General features: G+C 38.4%; 1 protein-coding gene across 1 annotated transcript in view; it reads right to left on the reverse strand.

Annotated features, from left to right (window-relative positions):
• Window positions 1-1,832: 1,832 nt before the first annotated feature.
• ITGAV (integrin subunit alpha V) overlaps window positions 1,833-18,582 on the reverse strand; it is a 44,403-nt gene continuing 27,653 nt past the window's right edge. The window contains exons 18-30 of the mRNA XM_017837827.1: window positions 18,016-18,153; window positions 17,228-17,295; window positions 15,930-16,077; window positions 15,136-15,228; window positions 14,030-14,109; window positions 12,840-12,920; window positions 12,370-12,475; window positions 11,371-11,529; window positions 10,350-10,463; window positions 8,997-9,110; window positions 8,796-8,903; window positions 7,661-7,783; window positions 1,833-7,316 (exon numbers count right to left, since the gene is read on the reverse strand). Of these exons, the coding sequence (XP_017693316.1) occupies window positions 7,221-7,316; window positions 7,661-7,783; window positions 8,796-8,903; window positions 8,997-9,110; window positions 10,350-10,463; window positions 11,371-11,529; window positions 12,370-12,475; window positions 12,840-12,920; window positions 14,030-14,109; window positions 15,136-15,228; window positions 15,930-16,077; window positions 17,228-17,295; window positions 18,016-18,153 (1,428 nt within the window). The 3' untranslated portion in view covers window positions 1,833-7,220. The remainder of the gene's footprint in view (window positions 7,317-7,660; window positions 7,784-8,795; window positions 8,904-8,996; window positions 9,111-10,349; window positions 10,464-11,370; window positions 11,530-12,369; window positions 12,476-12,839; window positions 12,921-14,029; window positions 14,110-15,135; window positions 15,229-15,929; window positions 16,078-17,227; window positions 17,296-18,015; window positions 18,154-18,582) is intronic.

The raw sequence follows: 18,582 nt of genomic DNA on the forward strand, positions 1-18,582 counted from the left end.
CATTTCTTCATTGCAGGGAAAAAAAAGAGGAATAGAGTTACAAACTATAGAGGAGTATAAATTTTCCCATACTGAAAGGAAAAACTGCCAGGTCACCGTGCATATTTCCAACACATCTGTTATAAAATCTTCATTGCCATTAACAATTACTTCAAATAAATTTGGGATTGACATAGAATTAACATCCTAATTAACGTCCTCTCACCAAGCTTCCTATTTCAACCTTTTATCTGGGCACTGCAAAGAAAAAGCCTCTGTTTCTGCACAGCCACTGTTACAATTTAAGTCATTTTGGACTCCTTGCAACATTGTGTGGTCTCAGGTAGAAGAAAAGGGTCTACTTGCTCATGCTTTGAGCAATTTGCTTCCTTTCTTTATGAATTTATCTGATGAGTATCTGTGGTATTGAGAAAGGGTGGATCACATACATGTTCACTTCCAAATGTTTGCAGGCTTGGGCTTTTAACAAGATAAAATCTTATTTTGAGAGGAATAGTTGAACCAACTTGGCAGCTGGAACATTTTAAATTAAAGTTGATGACATGAATATGAGCAATTATTCATTTATTAAGGTCCGGGAGGAAAAAAAGTAATCTGTTAAATGTTTCATAAAAGCTCTCTTGCAAATGGCTCCAAAAGGGGGAATAACACATGTGGAAATTAATTGTTTGTACTATATCTAGATCGATTACAAAGAAAAACTAGAGGACAAAATAACACTCATTCCAGCAAAAATATAATCAAGATTATATTTTCTTAACCAACTTTTCTTTGAAAAAGAGATGAAAGCTGATAGTAAGTAATTTATTTCAACTACCTGAGTATTTCCCAGAGGAATTATGTCCAGCAGTAACTCCTGCAGTCTTTCAAGGCTACTCAGATGGGCTGAGAGTACTGACCTTAATTCTTTGTAAGAGACAATATATTGATGAGAAGTTCACACAAATACTTAAAAATTATTTTCAGTTGTTCTCTGTGTTCTTTAAAGTTCTTGAACTGGCAATTTAAAAACATTAACATAGTAATATGTCATAGAGTATTAATGCACCAGTAATTCATTTACAAACTAATTGTCAAAGCATGCAATAAAGTACCATCCACGTATGCAAGGAGTCAAAAATCCAGAGAGTGTAAAGCAGCACAGCTCCAGTGGAGGCAGTGGGGTTGTGTAAACATAAATAACTTCAAGACATGGACAGTTTTCTTCAGGTTAACAAATTCTCTACCAGTGATTAAGGGAACTCAGCAGTTTGGAGTTTTTCTAAAGGGTTCAAAAGTATCAAAATAGACTTCTAAATATGTGTTCTAGCAATGTAGCAAACATGTATGCCTTTATTGTGACACCAAATAGTTACTGCCAGCCCACTCACAAAGGTATGATTGTAAATCAGAAAAAGAAAATGTAATGCTGAGATCAAATTAGACAAATAATACAACAAGAAAAGAAACACTAGTTCTCTGGGAATTTTCCTAACCAAAGGACAAGCTGTCACCATTTTCCACAGTGATATGGCAGCTAAAAAATCTAAAATGTTAATTTGCAGTATATAAAAATTGTTGTCTTAAATCAAATTTTCTCATGGCAGAATATAATTTGTGAATAGATCCTCTTTCTTGCTTGTGATTAGAAATTTTTTTGACTCAAGGTTAATATGTGCCACTTGAGCTGAGAATGTAAAAGTTGTGTAAATGTGATCTTTCAGTATTGAGCAGATATCTTTATATTACAAACATATACTACAAAATATTTGCTGGTGAATTAATGCATTTAAAAAATACACCTCAGATTAAAAAAAAAACAAACAACAAAAACCAAAAACCAAACACAGAACTCCTGTTGATTAAGAGGTATTTTATTCCAAAATTCTAAATATCAGAATCAAGTCAATGCTTACATTTCGCAATTTACCCAATCATAATATTTGGAAATTGTATACATATGTAGAAAAAATACAACCTAATAAAAACAATCAGATTTGCATTAGGATGGAACAAATGGGCTGAAAGGAAAACCATAGCTTAATAGCTATATATTTCATACCAGTACAAAATTAATGTGCCACAATACCCACTTGTTTTGGTTTTTTTTTCGAAAATTTATAACTTAATACAAAATAAGGTGACTTCAAATGTATATTCCTCTCCTTAAATGTACCGAAGACCTTGGAAACAAGTTCAGAGTAACTGAAAATATTCCCATTTATTTTACAAATATTCACTACATGACTAAGAAACACAAAATGCAGCACTTTTGTTAGTGTGTTAAGTTCCTGCTTGTGCAAACAATGCTCTTCTGATTTAATGCACGAGCAAAAACAAACAAACAAAAAAAACAACAAAAAAGGCAAAAAAAATCCATTACAAAGAAATAACATGTTACATTTTCAGCATATTTGTATAATAGCAAATACAGGTTTCCTTCGTGGACTAGAAAAGTAAAACCTGTCCAAGTTTTTTCTGAAGATTCAAATGCTACGTTAAATCTTCAATCACTTTGCAAAAGCCAGGGGTCGAGTTACTCAACTTTAATGCAGCATATCTGGAGAAGGTCATTACATGAAAGGTTAGATTTCCTGTGTTACATTAAAATTCTACACGCTGGGAAAAAAAATACACCAAAATCCTAAATACCATAATCACATATGTAACAGTAGTAACATTACAGATTCAAAACCACTGTTGTACAGCCTCTACTCGAACTTTCCACAATGGACTTAATTGTACCAGTCCTCAATAACTCAATTAGTAATGGATACACTTGAGAATATACATCGTGGTTCACCCAATGTGGGCGATCAAAAACATCCTGTTCTGTTCATTCCTCACCTCAGCTGGACACACCGGGTTTGTTTGTCCTTCCAGACAGTGTAGGCCAACAAATGCCACATCCCTTCGCAGGCAAACGAAAATGAACGACTTGGCAGCCAACTAGAGCTGCTCGTGTGGGAATTAGAACGGAGAGATTCAGTACCAAAGAGTTCCAATCCAACCAAATCCACGAGAGCTGCCCAAGCACAGCACATCATCGTGACCCAAACTGGCATTTGGTCCTGCCAGGAGGCCACTGCCAACGGAGAACCAACGGGTTCTTCCCACCTCCCAGACAGACAAACCACAGCCTTTTTGCTGTGAGGCTCATGTGGGGTGTCTGCCACTCCCTTTGCGTTGTTTGGATTTCCGTTTTGCTCTTATAAAATCCCTTTTTCCCCCCCTCATTAACAGCCGGCAGCGTTGAACACAAAGGATCACGTTGGTCCGGACCAAAGACAAAACCTGACCCAATTTTCACTGCTCTGTGACTGTGAGGGTGTAGGGAAAAAATACCATCAGGGTAACTCCAACAAAGCCAAATGTTGCAAAAATGTAAGTGCAACAGGAATCCTTCAAAACCAAGACAATGCTGATTATGGCCGAAATATTCTCAATATACCCGTGACAGGGTACCTTAAAGATTATTTAAGTGTTAACACAAGTTTAGAAACAATTAAATATTTAAAATATTTCCTTGGAATAAATGCTTTATAAAGAAAGAGCACGTGTAATAAACTTTCTTAAAGTTTCCACAAACACTACGCGAATCAAAGTTCAACACGTAAATCAAAATTTAAAACACAAAAACGGGAAAAATAAAATTATGAACTTGATACAAAAAATTTCCTCAAAGATTTCAAATTATATTGATAAACATAGCCCATACTTGTCTTTACAGTCACGCTTCAAAAAAAAAAAAAGCTTTCTCCACAATTTCATCGTTTCTCGAAAGAGTTGTAAACCTATAAATTAGGTTCCTTGCTTTACATTTTCAAAATATTGTCAGATATAGTAATAGATAATATGCATTTTGTAATACAAATCACTTCACTGATCATGAGATGCTGCAATAATTGCAAACTGGAGTACTTATATAAATTCATATTCCATTATAAAAGATATAGCTCTTTTAAAATGTTTTTATTGTCTAAATAATTACATAGCTGTTGATTCTATATTCATAAAAAATATGCTTCTGAAACAGAACTCTCAAAAGAAGAAGGCTAATTCTCTGTTTCTGTACTTGTATTTTTTTAAAATGCTTCCAGCATGCATCTTATGCACATCAGTTTTCACTCAAAGACATTAATTTCATTCCAAACCACATTTTCTAAAAGTTTCTTTAAAAAATTTCCCATCGTTCTACAATATTTGCTATAAGAATACACCGACACCTGGAAGTCAGTATGAAATTTATACTGACACGAGGACATACAAAGTCTGGAATCTTATTGCTGCCAAATGTTTCCTGCATCCCCACTCGGGAAAACTTCCAGTTCGGAACCTCCCTGAAACACAAATGTTACTTTAACCTGAGTTTGAGGTTTTACATCTGTGTTCACCAAGTAACCTGTACCCCCCTGTGCTCCTGTGGGGTTTTTAACCAAACTGGAAATCAGTGGACGTAAGAGAAGCAACTATTTGCTTTTACTCTCCAGCAGGATGCAGGAAATAAAAAAAAATCACTTAAATAAGTACTACTTTATGTAACTTCAAAAATGGAAGAAACTTTCTGTAAGCTACAGTAGTTGTACCAATAAAATGTACCTTTTTATCCTGAAAGTCAGCAAAATGAGTTTCCAGTTTGCACAGTAAAATGAGGATGCAGTTAGCACTGGAATTAACAGTGCTGCAGTACCCCTTCCATGTGAGCTGGAGAGATCTTGATGGTGCTTCTCTAAAATCAGTTTTTTAATCTCCTTATAACGCCTGGACATGCAAGTAGTCTCATAAATTTCAAGTCAACGTGGTGTGTACATGTAATGAAAGCACACATGTAAGAATTAGAGCTATAATCTGTCTGCCAGTCTCTTAAACCTCTTAACCTACTAAGATTAAGACTGGGTAAACCCAATCTCCCTGCACACAGATAATCAGTTGACAAAGTGTGTGAACTACAAGGAAGTGAAATGCTGTTCTATCAAAGACACATTTTGAGGCCAGGATTAAAGCCTCACTCCTGATGCTTTACTACAGAATTAGTAACAACACTAAAAGTAAAGGCAAAAAATAAAACATTTTTGGCCACACTGAAGACCTCGAAAATTCAGTTAAAACAAAATTACGCCCTACGGCCTTTCATATAAAGTAATCATATCTAAACAAACTGTCTAAAACAAACCCATGTAAATGGATAAATATGCAAGCCTATATCTGGTGTACCTACTGGCCCCCACAGACTTTGTGCTGTCTTCCTTAAGGGCTCAGATGCCATCGTGGTTCAGCGAGTAAGAATGGACTTAACACCAAAATCCATTTGTGGATTTTAAACCTCTGAAAGGATGCAGAAATAAGACTTGAATCAAACTGTTCATTTCAGAGAATTCTGGGTTTAGCAGGATTTGCAGTATTTATGGGGGAGAAGCAGCTTTGAACAAAAACCCCAAGGTACAAAACCAAACCAACTAGATCTTTTGTCCTTTTAAGAGCTTGTCTACATAGAAATCTCAGTGGTGTAAATACAGTAGAAGACTTCCTTTGTGTATGTGGGCTGCACACAGGGAGTTTATAAGGTAATTTATTCCCAGAAGGGAATAAATTACATTATAAACTTCTCATAGATGGCACCTTTGTAACAGTTTATGTCCACTCTAAGATCTGTGCAACAGTTACCTGTGGTTACAAGCTGAACCACCTCCTAATTTGTAGTTACTTGTTTACTGAAGAGCACAGACAATATTCTCGTGTTCTCTCAGAAGTGTAAGAAGCTTCACTTTACTACACCAGTGGTGAGGGAAATAGGCTAAGAATGATGTAAGGCTGTGGCTTTTTAAACCACTGACCTTCGGTAAGGTTAAAGAAACAACAATGAAACAAAATATTTAGTGTCTTTTCTGGTAATGAAATGTACTGAACATAATGAAATGTCTTGTGCAATGAAATGTCTTTTGTGTAGTGGAACATCCAATAAATGAGTGAAAGGAAACAAGCCAATGAAACAACGAATGAGTGAAATCAAATAAGCCACATCAACCTTCTCTTTTCAAATCCTCTCATGTTGCCAGCTCTGCTTTGCCTCATTTGACAAGCTCACTGTTCTCTCAGGGCAGGAGGCAAGGCAGGTGTGAGTGTGGCCAGGATCCACATAGCTGGCAGGTAGCCTGGTTCAAACATTCCCTGTGTTATTCCATCCTGCACTCAGGCACGGGCAACCACAAAATGTGAGAATGAACAACAGCTCCTGCATCAGGTAACCTGTCACAGGGTATTCCCTCCACTGCCAGAAACAGAAACTCAGTCCAAGTAAGATACAGACTTCATTTCAAACCCTGTGGAGGTTTGTCTTGTGGACATTCAGGCTATGGATTTCCTCAGGCATGTCTGTGGGCAGCCACAATCCAACATCTTGTCCCTGGCAGTATGTGAATGAGTCTGTGCTGCCAAGAATTCTGTGCAACACCTGGATCCTGCTCTGTGGAAACACATAGCAGAGTCTTTGGATCTTGCCCTGAATCTTTTCCCTAGGTCCCATAGAAAGGACATCAGCCCCAGCTTCCTATTGCTCATTTTGTGTTTGTAGGCTCAATCCCCACAGTCAGAAACCCAGGGAGAACAGTATTTGTAAAATCTAGAGGGAAACCACAAGACAGATCACTGAGCAGGGTAACAAGAACAGCTATCAGATGTGAATGATTCCACTGAATATTTCATATTTTTTTGAGCAGGAGAAAAAACTCATCAGAGTTAACGGGTCAAAGAACATTCTTCAGTTCTGTAAAACAAGCTACATTCATTTTTTTTTGTGCAACTAACTTTGAAGAGCTAGAAAATGAAATGTAGTGTACTCCAACAAAAATCAACCAAAACTAAACATGTAATGCAACAAGTACCTACAGAAACTGTTGGCTTCAAGAGCAAATGCAGTATCCATGTAGAAATTCATGGAAAGTTGGTATGTGAACCAAAAAAGATGATGTCTCCTGTGTCCCAGCAAGCAAAGTCAAAGCACTACATAGCAGGTGAGTTTTTCTCACCCACCACTCAGTGCAGCTGCATTAGTTGCAGGCATGAACAGAAATTAATACAAAAAGGAGGATTTAAATATATTGCTCTTATTTTGCAGGTGCTGATGCCGAGACCAGCAGCTCTGCAGTTGTGTTTTTTTTGTTGTTGTTGATGGGGAAGCCAATATTTGTAACCAAGATGCAGGCAATTTGAAATTTCAGAATGTCTCACAGATAAAACTCTGCTTAAGCTTCTGATGTTCCTTCCCCATTCTCGTGTGGTTGCAGTTGTTCTCTTTCTTGTTCTTCCTGAGGTGGCCTCACACGTTTGAAAAAGCCCATCTGTGATTAAGAGAATAAAGAAATTGCATTGTGATCTGCCAAATATACACTTCCTTTCTCTTTCCCTCTTAACTGATTATGTTACTTTTATTTCCTACTCCTTTTTTTCCTCATTTTTTTACCTCCAAAGGCAGCAAACACCAGCTGAAAAATTAAACCAAATAAGTCAGCACAATCACAGACACATCCTCTTTTATTCAGCTTCTTCCTGACAAAGCTGAAAAGCTTTTAGTTATCCAAAAACTTCACTGGTTCAGACGATTAGGGGACCAAGGCACTTCTGCAAACCCTTGGCACTCTAAGAAATAACACATCACTAGTAGGGGAAAAAAGACAATACTTACCCTGTACATAACAAACACTAGAACAGCCAAGAGCAGTAACCCTGCCAGGACAGCCAAAATTATAACCCACACGGGCACCGGCATAGGCTGTGGTTGAATGCCCCAGGTAATATTTGTAGTAACCTGACAGAAAAACACAATAAATCACACTCTGCACCCCATGACAAGCTGAGCTCATTCATGCAGTTTAAGTCTTGTGTATCTTGATCCTGTAGACATTATAATCTTAATCCAGTATAAATTACTTTTTCACTCCAACGTGAGTAAAAAGCTACAGATTAACGGTGACATAAAGCCTTCGCTGACCCAAGTTTAATAGGATTTTAAAATTAAATGAAAACGGGGGGTTGGGGTTTGTTTGGTTTTGCATTTTTGCCATCAGTGATAACGTGGCAACATATCTTCTGTAATGTTTGATGATTTTCAGTGAAACTGTAGGAATCTGGAAATATTTGGGAGTGAGAGAAAAATAATTCAGGGCTTTTTGTTTGGGTTTTTTTTTCTTAAAAAGCGGTATTCTTTGAAACAAAAATCAACTCCACAAGGCTTATGAGAGAAAAAAACCAGTTAATAATAGACATTAGGAACCATATTCAAAAATAAATCCATCACAGTCCTTTTCAACCTTTTTCTTCTGACCTTTAAATGCTATAGTGCTTACCAAAAACTTTTAATTTGGCAGCCCAAACAACTGGCCTACATATTCCTTTCTGTTTGCACCCTGTCTGCTTTCTCTTGGAAATCCTCTGGGGCACAGGTGCTTTTTTTGCTCCTCATTCACATAATACTTCATAAAATATAATAAAGGTCCATTATTCAAGCATTAAGTGTTACTATAGCAGAAAACAAATTTCAGGTAAAATATTTCTCTAACAACAATGGCATTAACAAGAACATTAGGACTGTTCACCATCGTTTCTTTTCATTTTCAATTAAGTCTTTCAAGATACAAATATTGTCAACTCTAGTCTTAGTTTTACCCTCAATTTTATGTGTATAACTGAAATAAATATATGAATCATATAGCTGGTAAAATTACAATTAGAGCAAGCCACAAAAATGTTCCTCAACAATAGTTGTCTTTGTATTAGTTTTTAAGTGATTAAGTAACTCAAGCTGGATGTAAATGACTTACAACTGTGGAGTTGTGGATATCTTCAAAGGAGAGGTTCTTATAAGGGAACTCGATAACACTAAAAGAAGCAGATGATTTGAGGGAGTAGGAGTGATTCTGATTCTCCTTCTGTGTGAGAAAAACAAAATTAGTACTGCATGTGGATACAAAAGTCACTTTTAATGTTTCAGAAACAAGGACAGAATATTCACAGTCACTCACATTCATGAAAGTTTGGGTCCAAAGGCGTGATTTTAAATACAATATTGCACTCTTTCCCCTTTCCAGGTGGCCAACTTGACACACAATCTTCAAACAGTCAGCAGTTCCACAGCCCTGCACATAAAAACAGGACAGATATCCCAAGTATGAAAATATCTGAAAAGCCATTAATGGCATGACATTTACTCAATCACATTTACTTTACATACATACACATACCCTATTGTCCTCTTTTCCTGGCAAAGCACCATAAACTATTCCAATACATTACATAACCTGCAGTACCAGATAATTACTTATAGTTTGCAGTTAGAAAAACAGTGATATGGCAACACGTTTGCTTCCTACGACAGATTTGGCCACAACAACCCCATGAAGTGCTACAGACTGGGGACAGAGTGGCTGGAGAGCAGCCAGGCAGGAAGGGAGCTGGGAGTGTGGATTGACAAGGAGCTGAACAGGAGCCAGAGTGTGCCCAGGTGGCCAAGAAGGCCAATGGATCCTGGCCTGGATCAGGAACAGTGTGGCCAACAGGTCCAGGGAAGTGATTCTGCCCCTGGACTCAGCACTGGTGAGGCCACCCCTGGAGTGCTGTGTCCAGTTCTGGGCCCTCAGCTCAGGAAGGACATGGAGGGGCTGGAGCAGGTCCAGAGGAGAGCAACAAGGCTGGGGAAGGGACTGGAGCACAAGTGCTGGGAGGAGAGGCTGAGGGAGCTGGGGGGGCTCAGCCTGGAGAAGAGGAGGCTCAGGGGAGACCTCCTCACTCTCTGCAACTCCCTGACAGGAGGGGGGAGCCGGGGGGGGTTGGTCTCTTTTCCCAGGCAATGATCAGCAAGACAAGAGGGCTGGGTCTGAAGCTGTGCCAGGGGAGGTTTAGGTTGGATATTAGGAAGAATTTCTTTCCAGAGAGGGTGCTCAGCCATTGGAATGGGCTGCCCAGGGAAGTGGTGGATTCTCTGTCCCTGGAGGTTTTTAAGGTGAGACTGGATGTGGCATCAGTGCCATGGGCTGGGAACCACGGCGGGGTTGGATCAAGGGTTGGACTTGATGATCTCTGAGGTCCCTTCCAACTCAGCTGATTCTATGATTTTATGATTATTTCCAGTATTGTTCAGCAAGGCCAGGTCCTCCACGTGGCTGACTGCAGGGTCCACTGACCCTCTGGGAAACACGTGCTGTGAACTCAGCTGTGCCTTGGAGCAGAGGTGCTGCCTGCAGCACTCCCCTCTCCCTCCAGCTGCCCTGTTTTACCAGCCTTGCTCCTTTAATTATCGATTTCCAAATAGCTCCATACAGAAGACTGACCCTGAATGAAGAGCCCAAATTGAGCTTAAAGGGCTTAGAAGAGCTCACCAAGGTCTGCACGTCCCCCTCAGCAGCAGCCAAATCCCTCCGGCTGATGCGATGGTCACGGTTATCTTCCCTGGCAACTGTGTCATTCTTATCATCATCCTTAGAAGCAGAAATCTGAGGTACAACCAAGGGAACCCAAATAATAAATTAGACATTTGCAGACTTCAAGAAAACATATAACTGCAGGTTTCTCTCTTTCTATCCTGGCTGTTCCAACAGCTGTAAATAAAATGCTACTCCTGCCTTTTCTAGATCACTGGTGGAAATTTATACCAGAAGCTAACCCAGAACCTCAGGTATCTTAATTCTTCTTCAACTCAAAACTTTTTCACTGATAGAAAAAAAGATTGCTCTTAGACTGCAACAGGTAATTCAGTTTTGCAGTCTTTAAGACTTTTCCTCAACATTTCAGTTTTAAACTCTGAAAGCACAGCAGTATTACAGCACTGGTACATGTGTACACATGATCACACATACACAAAAACTTTTTTTAACAGGGGCTTGAAGAAGTGTACAGTAGATTAATTAATTATTTCATTAATCCCTTAGAAATTCCCAATGCAAAAATTACAAATTTACATATGGGACTAGGCAGAGCCACACTCCTTGCCCTCTACACAACAAATCTCTATGAGAAAACTCAAAAGAGTTGTAAAAAATATATTACTGCAAATGGTCTAGCAGAAGCAAAGAAGATTTTTATTTATGTATATTCACTAAAGTTGCTTCCTGATTGTCAAAGATACAAGAGTATTATTCTTTGTTGTTCTATACATGGAATTGTTTCCCTGTTTGCTTAAATTTAATATACTGATTTTTACTACTTGTTCTAAACTGTCTTAAAATTCAGCTGTATACACTGACATGTACTACCAAAGAGTGCTGCCTTATTCATTAGCAAGAGACAAAAAACTAACTCAGTGTTAGATATTCTCAGGGATTTGGCTGTTTTGAGGGCTTACAAACCAACCAAACATACCTCATTCCACTCAAAAAAAAAAAAAAGAAAAGTCCTGCTTACCTTAATTTTCAAGGGATTGATTTCCATGTCAGAAGTGCAGTTCATGGGACCATCGATCTCATACTGGACAATGTAGAGCAGTGTGTTGTTTTTGTACTTGTAGGGCCACTGCAGGGTCATCATCACCTTGCTGAATGCACTTGGACCGTTGTTTCTCAGCTGAATATGAAAACAAAATTTACAGATGTAAAAAAACCCACCCAAACAATGCTACTTGCTCTGTTAACGTGCATGAAGTTTGTTATTTGATATTTGAGCAATAGCATCAACAACTTCACCTAAAAGTGCCAGCCAAACTTCAGTTCCCCAACAGGCAAAACTTTGAATTACTTCTGTAATCTGATAAAACTGTAACTTGAAGAAAAGCTATATGGCATTAGGGCTTTTTGCCTTGAATTAATGTAATTTTTCGTTGATAAAACATGGGTTGTTTTTTTTTTAAGTCGATTAAATGAATCACAGCCTGAGCCAAGATACTCTGAGCACGGATACATACAGCAGCAAGTTTCATCAGATAAAGGGTCTCTTAAGTTCTAGGACAACTTTTAGCTATTACTATTCACACAGTTCTCAATAAGTTTTGTTTAATTAAACAATCTAGATTAAAGCTGTGATCGTTCTTGTGTGGAAATTTTAAATACTTGAATTTTTTCAAGGCAAAAAGACTTCACAAGAATGATTTAGAACAACTGCAGTACAACCGAGGATAACTGAATAATTTACAGCCGTGAGCCATTTCCTGAGCAGAAAAAGTTACTTCAGATGTTTTAGCTAGAATTAAAAGCTGAGAAAGCAAAATATGTGTAATTATGTAAGTAACCAGCCCCTTCTGTTTGTTCCACACCTTCTTGCAGACAGAAGTTTTTGACCCAGCACTAAAAAATGACAAGATGACAATAAAGAAAAAAAAAATCATAATTTACTACAGAGAAAAACTACAGCAGAAGATTTAATTTTTATCACAGCACCGTGTCATTGAAATTAGCAGTAATTCCATACCTCATAAATATGCTGAACTAGAGGCCCAATATCCTCTTCTGTTTCTGGGTTCTCCTTCGGCTGCCAGTTTGCAATGGGAAGGAATATGTGATCAGGAGATGACACACTAAAAAGGGGAGCAAAGGAGTTGTTATTATCAGGTATGAAACCATAAACATGGTTTCATACTCTCTAGAGTACCTAAAAAAAATAAAAAAATCAACATGCTTGGAGTGGTTTTTTTCTTCAAAAAAAAAATGTCTAGTAATGGAGGCACAACATTCCTTTTTTGGAATTGATTTTTTAATTATTTAGAATTATTTAAGATCTGAAAATCCGAAGGGTGGCTAGAGAGAACCATGTTGTCTTTATGATCAAAAATTCCCTAAGACTTCCTGAAAATTTATTCAGACCTGAAAGTTCAGTGAATATAAAGAAGAAAATATGCAAATCTCATTAACAATGTTTATTAAAATAGTACCAGTGCTTACCCTCTGATTTCAACAGCTGCTAAAATGGCAAGGTCAGCCTGATAGAATGCTACTGGGCTTAGATTGTCATACAGGTTGGAACTGCAGAGAAAATAAAAGGTAATTTATTAAATAAAGTATTTAATAAAAAAAACAACACACCTTAAAGTAATTCTGTGTAACATCATAACACGACTCGTGAGCACAACTGCTAAAAACCAAGGAGCAGAGTCAAGTAAGTGCTCACCTAAATGACACATCTGATTATTCTGTCTACCTAATCAAACAATTGCCTTTAGAAAGGCCTTCTTAAATCCCCTAATTATTCTTTGCTCCTGCTGTAATTAAAACATACATGCAACAGGGCTTTTCTCTTGACCTGTAATTACCTCACTCTTTTAGAGAGACTCGAGTTGCTCTGCTAGGAACAGTGCCAGCCTTGGAAATGGAGCTTTGTGAGTTTAAAGACAGCTGCCAAGGCCTTTGATCTATTTATACCATTAAAACAGAATGGCAGGTTTAAATTTATTTAATTCTCGTAGGTGAAAAATGCATCTGTGGATGAGAATAATTTAGTCACTACAGCATAAAAAAAATGAAGCCCTAAAAAGGGAAAAAAAATAAAAAAGCTTTTGGTTCAACGTGGGGAAAAAACAAAACAGCTGAATTTGTGCTGTCCACTAAGCAACATAAAACTGTGTTAGGTAAAGATACTCCTAATGATCACACCTCCAAATCTTAAACATCATCTCCAGAAGGTATAAATTCAGGTTTATAAATATCATATAAATATGACAGTGCTGTGCTTCTCTGATGATTAACACAAACACAACTCTTTTGCTCCATTTAATGGTCAGACTCTTTCATGCTGTCTGCTGTGATGGTTCACTGCATGCTGCTTCTGCACTGCCACTTCTGAGAGACTCCCACCCTCAAAATCTATAAAATGTGAAATTCTGGCTTGACATCAGAGGGAATTCAGAGTTCAAACCCCAGTTTTAAAAGAGGGCTGTAAACCCAAAGTCATTCTGTGGCACTGCAGGAGCGCCAAGGCAGCACAATGGTATGTGGGTACCAACGAGTTCTGTGCTTATTTTTCAAACAAATATGAGGCAAAGACCAGGGGATTAGTCCAGAGTGGACCTGAGTAGTTCACAGTCTATTTACTGTGCATGTTTTCCACCAGGTGAGGTACACAGAGATTTCCATACCTTCGGATTTGCAAGTCGAACTTGACAGAGGTGTCCATCTCGGACTGCTGGTGCACACTGAAACGCAGGCCAGCCAGCAGCTGGAGAAAAACACCACCAGGGGTCAGTGGAAGCACCACGAAACACACAATAAACACCTTCTTGATGCTCTTATTATTACAACAATAAACAATATTATTAATATTATGCTTGAGACTCGTGGCCTCAAGAGAGAGCACACATAGAACTGGCAAATAAAACCCGCCCAGTTCTCGAGGTTGGACATGCATCTCGCTCTCTGCAGATCAAAGCCAAGGCATCACTGCCATAAAACAGAAAAGTAAGGGTTACATCATGCTCCTTGCCCTTGCTTCAGCCATTTTTACACATAGCTGAGCCTCCCTGTGTGTTGCAAAAACCACTGCAGTTTAAAGAACAGGACATGTGTAAATGATTCCAAATTAATTACCAAGGTTTGTACTAAGTCGGTGGTTGATAGCTGTTTTAACATCTGTACCCTTCAGCTTGATATACTTCAAAAAACTTTGGAAACAGTTCATCTATATTCATCTATACAAAACCTCCCTTGGAAGAAAAGCATCATCAAAGTGTTTATAATTGTGACTTATTGCATCATATCATAAAATCTGTCAGGTCCCACTGATAGTTTTTTAATTCTTCCAATATCAGCTACATTTGGTGGAATTGTAGAGGCCTCAACTAGACAAAACTCCCTCTCAGTCTTCACAAAATTAAGCAGAAGAGAGATGAACTAGGAGAAAGATGTGCCATGAGCGAACTCTTTATAATATACTGATAAATACATATCAGATAAATATAAAGACAAACTCATGAGGGATCAGAATTCATTAATTCCAGTATTTAATGAACCACTTATTTTGAGTTGCATCATAAAACTCATGACCACTCCTTTCAGCCTTTAATTTATCTGGAAAGTTGAAACCAGCTACCACTGTACTAACCAAACATGTGGGCAGCTAAATGTCAGCTAGATCAAATCTTAATTTCCTGTGAGTAAACATCCTGCCCAAACAATACTGTGATTAAGAGAAATGCCACCTGCCCTCCTGTTTGAGCCACCAGGCACCTGTGGGACCAACCCTCACCTTAGTTCCTGCTTTCATGGGATTTCCCAGGTCACAAACCACCAGGCGAGTCTCGTTCTCTGTTTTAAATGCACAGGACAGTCTGGCTAAAGCCTGCAAGAAACCAGAAAGAAATGTTAAGGAATATGATTCTTTACACCTGGGCACCTGGATGAAATCTGGAGAGAAGTTCTAGATATTCTGCATTAATTTAAATGTAATTTCTCAGCCCTAAGTCAGTCAAAGAACTAAAGTCAAATAAAATCTGAGTGTGAAAGCTTCCCTGGAGCCAAATGGTTTTGACACAAGATAGATCTCTTTCCAAAGTTATAAAAAGAGAAAGTCTAATACTCTTATATTGGTTAGCAATTATGATTTCCATGACATAAAGCATTTCTCCACATGATTCTTTATAACCTGTGTGAAGAACTTTGGCAGTTGGGGAAAGTTTTCTCAATAGGAAAATAAAGATTGAAAGGCAACTGAATCTCCAATCCAAAGACTGGAAGGCAAAATAACATGAGTAATAGAGATAAACTGGAGAACAGAACCAAAGCATGGTCCAAGAGATAAGAAAAGCCAGGAAAAAGATTTTAATGTTCTGTGTAGTCAGGATAACCCACGACTTTCCACACACTTAGGTGGAAGGAGGCCAGTGATACCCAACATCACTTCTTGCCTCACAGCTGCCCAGCTCTTTACCCAGCACATGACAGGCTAAGTCTAAATTAAATTAAATGAACAAGGGCACTGTTCAGCCCAAGACTTGTGGCAGATGAAACAGGATGATCCCAAGAAGCCAGCTGGAATTGTACCTCGTTGTTACGAACAACTCCGATGAAATCCGCTTGGGGCGGGACGACGACAAAGAGCTCTGCTTCGTAGGCTCCTTCCCCTTGGTTCTGAGCACTGACAATGAGGGTCAAGGGGTTGTCATCACCAATGTAGATCTGCTTCTGGTCACTACAAAAACAGGGTAAAAATGAGTTCTGCGTTCACATTTTAAAGGCTACTGAAGTAGCTGAGCCTACAGAAACAAGAGACGTTCTGAAATCGCACCAGGAAATCAGAGAAATCTCAAGGCAGTACCTATGCTTCAGGAGCATCAGGAAAGCTCTACATTGTTTAAAAAAAAAAATCCCATATCTACAATCACAAAAATGGAGCAAATATTACATGCTGTTTTGTAAGAATCCTTTCTACAAAATTACAAATTACAGCAAACCACCGACACCTTTCTGTAAGGAGGAACAGACAACTGCGGGCAGCTAAATCCCTGTGCATGTTTGGAATTACATGCCCACTTTGAAGAGGTACAAGCACTTATTTATAACAAAATTCCACTGCAGAATACAGCCCAGACCTCTGCAGTGGGTTTGTTTCAGATACAAACAGACTGTCTGTCCAAACAATGTATTTTCATTTCACCAGCTACAAGGAAACCCGACTATACCTGCACTGATGTACATACAATGTTTCTGAAGTGTTTGCATGAATGAATGTGTTGGTGAAGTATCCTACATGTGCACATGCTATAGCACTGCACTAAGGGCATAAAAAACCAGGTTATGAGTAGAGATAAGACACTAAGAGTTGCTTTAGGGCATGCAAAGCACAGAATGCTCAGATTCATGAAAGAATTATCACTTAAAACTTGTTTCTTTTTTCCAGGTTTGAGAAAAGATATTACCAATACCAGAAATTGTTTTTTTTCAGAGTGTAACAAGAGAGCCTTGCTCTCCCCTTCCTGCATAGACACATGAATTTGTGACTTTATCTAGTATTAAACAACAGAACAGTGGTACAATGGTAGCCAACGCTGGGTCATTCTTGCTATGCGTGTCCTGCTTAGCAAATGGACAAATAAACATTAGAGTGGAGGCCAGGTGGGAGTGAGGGGTGTGCTCTCCCAGCATTACATGCTAAAGATTTTAGGTTGCAAAGCAGAAAATGAGTTTTCTTTAAAATATATAAGCATGAGTTTAGATAGAACACATTGAGAAGTCCTCCTTATTTCAACACATCCTTCAAACAAAAGTATTACAAGGTCTTGAGTTTTAGAATTCAAGCAGGGAAATTCCTTTTCCTTGTGGTATTTTTCTCACATATTTACCTTTCTACTGACACCTCCAGCTTTGGTTTGCAGATATTATCATCCCCACAGTCCAGCAGAATGTGTGCCTATGCAGAAATCAAAGGCATATTGTTGTAGTAACTCCTGCATCTGTTCCAACATACATTTCCAATAATATTGTTTCACCACCACGAGAAAAAAAAATTCTGAATAGCTGGTTATGAGATATTTTCAGGCCATTAGTCTCAGAAGAGAACAAATGAGTACATAGAGGGCACTGTGCCTCATCCTGCCCCACTGCAATTCTAGGACTAGTGTCTACACCTTAACCATCTTTCCATACTTTGAATAATCTGTTCATATTGGAGTTGCTCCTCCACTATCCTCTTTACAACCAAGTGAAAAAAATTTGTGTAAAGGGCAGAAGTAGCAAAAACTATGTTTATTACCTTAAGAGAACTAGAGGGATAAGCATAATGTACATAGAGCAGCACAGTATGAGCAATGGATGAAACACTCCAAGCCTTCAAGATTAACACTTTCAGTACTACTCTAACTGCTTTTCTCCAGGAAGCTGTTAAATAGGATGTGTGAAAAGGAAGTCCAGTGCTAAAAGAAATTTGATACAGAGAGAGATGAAAAAAACAACCAAAAAAAAAAAATCAAAGAGAGCAGACCAAATTTACAATAACCATCAATATTTCTGTAATCCAAAGACCAGAGCCTAGCTGCATATTTAGATATCTTAATATTTTCAGAAGTCTTAAGATAAATATGAGGTTTGAAGGCTGAGTTCTGTCCCCACAGGCTGTGTGAGCAATATATACCTGTCTGCTCATATTAGCAGGGGTGAACTGGTTGAGGATAGGGTGCAATCCTGTTGCATCTGCAGCTGTTCTGTAATCCAGACGATATTCCATGAAGATAGTGATGGGAGTTAGCTTGTCTCTAAATTCAGATTCATCCTGAGGAAAAGCAATTAAACAGAACAGTTAAAACGCAGTAGGAAAGAGGAGGTCAAAACAACACGAAAACTTCTGAGCTCTTCCCAAACTAGAAAAATCTCCTGTCAGGAAACCTGCAGCAACATTCCTGTTTAACAAATGGAAAACTGGAACATACAGGAATATTCAGTCACAGAACTCTAATAGCAAGGAAACCAAGGGCTACAACAATTCCACACTTTCCTGTCAGGCAAAATTCCGTTGGCTTCCGAGATCCTCACCTTCAGACTTAGGATTTTATTTCTATCCTAAAATCATTGCTTTGGGCTCTGGAGCTGCTGACTTTCATCTTGATAACTTCAGATCATCCTGTTTGTCAAATGTTGATCCTGCCTTTCAGATTAGTTACAAAGCAGCTCTTAGCTTTATGTTAGATCAGTGTAAACTCTG

The sequence above is a fragment of the Lepidothrix coronata genome, unplaced genomic scaffold, assembly GCF_001604755.1.
Source record: "Lepidothrix coronata isolate B3197 unplaced genomic scaffold, Lepidothrix_coronata-1.0 Scaffold312, whole genome shotgun sequence".
In the NCBI taxonomy this organism is placed as follows: Eukaryota; Metazoa; Chordata; class Aves; order Passeriformes; family Pipridae; genus Lepidothrix; species Lepidothrix coronata.